The sequence below is a fragment of the Argiope bruennichi genome, chromosome 6, assembly GCF_947563725.1.
Source record: "Argiope bruennichi chromosome 6, qqArgBrue1.1, whole genome shotgun sequence".
NCBI classification, from domain to species: domain Eukaryota; kingdom Metazoa; phylum Arthropoda; class Arachnida; order Araneae; family Araneidae; genus Argiope; species Argiope bruennichi.
The window spans coordinates 117,992,649-117,995,885 of NC_079156.1; the positions used below are offsets into that span (position 1 = coordinate 117,992,649).

A 3,237-nucleotide genomic window follows, 5' to 3' on the forward strand; every position below is an offset into this window, starting at 1 on the left:
ACAACAAACTGTAACAAGTGTTCGTAGATGCACTTGAACTGCCACAGCCTGTAAATCAGTATGAAGTGTGAGAGGTGTGCTAGGAACGGAATTGGAGGTTAAAATGCAGACGCCCCCAGAATTATGGGATTGGTTATCGGCGTCTTTCCGCACAGTATTGTAACCTCGTAATTTTAGGGGGATATTTGGCCTCAAGAAAGTTTCTTGAAGACAGAAACAAGCAGGATGAAATTCATTCAGAATGGTTCTGATTTCAAATAATTTCGACCGAATGCCACGACAGTTCCAAGACAGGATAAAACCCATTAAGAAAAGTTTGCCGCTTGAGAAGTTGTAGGAACGTTAGTTTGAGTTGATGATAAATCACAACTCATTTTCACATCTTCATCCTCTTCTTCTGATGGATGCAATGCAATGAGGTCGGGACTTTTGGGCCTGCCACCAAAAATGGATGACAAATCCTTATGGACAATGCCCTGACTCGCAAGTCCCAGAGCGACAGAGCTATTCAAAGATGATTTTTTTAAGACTGGTGGTATATCTTTTTCAGAAAGGCCACGTTTGGAAAGCCTCAGTTTCAGAGAATTGTTAGCTTTTGATTTAGGTCTGGATGTATCTTTTTTTCCAGATTCTTCGACATTTGTTATTGAATTCTCAGTATCAGAATCGGATGGGTTTTCGGGGAGTTTGGTTTGACCAGAATTCTTTGCACAATTGGTACAGGAACAATTTATGCAAAATTGTTTTTTTGCAGCTGAAGCATAGGTTAATCCAGGTGTGGGTGTCTGAGCAATGACTTTACGTCTAGCCTCAGGGTATGGTATATCCTCTTTAAATTTCACAGAGACGATTTGTTTCTCCAATATCCATCGTTCGCAAGATCGAGAAAAGGATGAATGATTGCCCTTGCAGTTCACGCATTTTTCTTCAGCGGAGCATTGCTGGCTATCGTGACCTTTCTCTGCACAGCGGGCGCAAGTGAGTGTCCCGCGGCAGTTAGATTTCGAGTGTCCAAATCGTTGACACTGGAAACAGCGGAGAGGATTTGGAATGTATGGTCTTACGGCCAATTTCATATAGCCGACTTTGACGCGTTCTGGCAATTTGGGTCTGTTAAAAGTGAGGATAAAATGTTTAGTCGGAAGAAGTTGCCCATCTCGCCGAATAGATATACGGCGCACATGTGTCACTCCTTCGGGCTTCAATTCATGAGTGATTTTTTCTAATGTATCGTTAAATAATTCGCCGCATGTTATAACACCCTTTGAGGTATTTAGTGTTGTGTGAGGACTAACACTGACAGCAATTGTTGAAAGAGATGTCAATTTGAGTATCTGCTGAGCCTGCTTGCGGGAATTGACCTCCACAAGCAAGTCTCCAGAACGAAGTTTACGTGTTGAAGTGACTGAACCAAGAGCTCCTGAAATGGCCTTTTCAACAAGGAATGGTGACACATTGTGAAATGTTTCATCATTTGTAGATTTACGTTTGATTATGAAAAATTTATCGAAATGTGCGATGAAAGAGTTTACTGACTTTTGTTGCCCACCGAAGGGAGCAGATTTAGGTTTGCCCATATGACATTGCTAAAGATTCGGGCCCGACGGCACCGCCCACCACGGAGCCCAACAAGGGAAGGCAGCCACCGGCTCTGGATATTTCCAACCTCGGTACTTACCCTAGTGCTAATCGGTACCTATACGCTGGGAGCTACCCCCGGGGACAGTGACCACCCTTAACGCCAAGCCCAAGGAGTAGCCCCTTCGCTTGATCCCTAGCTAACTAACCACTCAGGTGGCCAGCAACCAGCCGATTGATACACCGGGGACCACAGTGCATCACCCGTCTAATGGGTCGCCACGCACGGCAAACACGTGAGGGTATTTGCTGTCCATGAGAAGCAAGAAGCAAGAAGCAAACAGAGCGGCGACAGCTTCTCATGGAGAGCTCCCTCGCCTACCCTCGAGGGAAAGAAGAAAAAAGGAGACAGCAGAAGACGTAGTGCAGAATAAAACGTAAAGGGAGTAAAGATCCCTGGGCACCTCGGGATTGGGACACCCGTACTCACCTATAGTAGGTGAGCCCCTGAGGGGTCATGGAAGATAAAGAAAAAATTTTAGACTTTCTTAAAAGAGAGGACCCATCAATAAGGGTTAGAGGGGTTAACCCCATTTTTGGTGGGGGGGATTAAGATCACTTCGGCCAACCCAGAGGAGTCCCTACACATCAAAGAGAAACTTTCGGGGGACTCCAACTTAGCTGAAATCTGGAACTTTATCATTCCAACACGAAAACGTCCTCAGGTAATTCTATATAATTTACCACCTACTGTCACTGAAGAAGACCTGAGGACTGGATTAATAGAAAAAAACCTCTTTCTGGCCGATCCCTCCTCCCAACCCCTCTTCAAAGTTGATTTTTCTATCAACAATAAAAACAAAACATCTAAACACTGGGTCCTCTCTGTCCCCCCCCCAAATTTTTAGGGAAATCAAAGACAAGGGGGGGGGGGACTGTATTACGAATGGACTCGACTGCGTGTGTCCGAATTCTTCAGTGTTAGGCAATGTAAACATTGCCTGGGATTCGGGCACACCACAAAAAATTGTAACAGAAGAGAGGAGCCCCTAACCTGTGATCGGTGTGGGGAATACAATACTCAGGGGAGGGCTCATAAATGTAAAAAGACATGCTGCATCAATTGCGCACATTCGAACGAGCGATTTAACACCAATTATGGCAGCTTGGATCGACGCTGCAAATCCTACATACGACAAAAAGAGACTATAAAAAATAGAACTGATTATGGATATTAAAACTCTCCGTGGGATCCACATTAATCTTAATGATTGTGAGGCAGCACACTCTGCGGTATACCAGATCGCTAGGGATTTAAATCTAGACTTTATCGCGGTCCAGGACCCCCATTTGGTAAAGGGAGAACCACCCAGGGCGCTTTTCGGTTGTCGGACCTTCATCTCCAACGACAAAAAAGCTATTATATATATTTTTAATAAAAATTTAAATGTCTATTTTAAGTTCAACACAAAAGAAGAAGCCACGGCGTCGGGGGAACCGTATCATATCCCAGCGCCCTACTCCTTTTTAAAAAGAAAAATTAAAATATTTATCACGGAGGAGTGGAGTCGATACTGGACTAGTTATGACTCCCCCTCCGGAATTAGGGCCAGGGAATACCTGGATAAGGTGGACGGACGGTTCCTAATAAATAATAGA

At 44.4% G+C, this 3,237-nt stretch overlaps 1 protein-coding gene across 1 annotated transcript; it reads right to left on the reverse strand.

Moving 5' to 3' along the window:
* Window positions 1–305: 305 nt before the first annotated feature.
* Window positions 306–1,577, reverse strand: LOC129971929 (uncharacterized). The gene has a single exon (XM_056085907.1). The coding sequence runs from the start codon at window positions 1,575–1,577 to the stop codon at window positions 306–308; it is 1,272 nt and encodes a 423-aa protein (XP_055941882.1).
* Between the last annotated feature and the right edge of the window lie 1,660 nt (window positions 1,578–3,237).

Excerpts from the sequence above, each read along its gene's own strand:
- LOC129971929 (XM_056085907.1), bottom strand. The coding sequence starts at position 1,577 with ATGGGCAAACCTAAATCTGCTCCCTTCGGTGGGCAACAAAAGTCAGTA.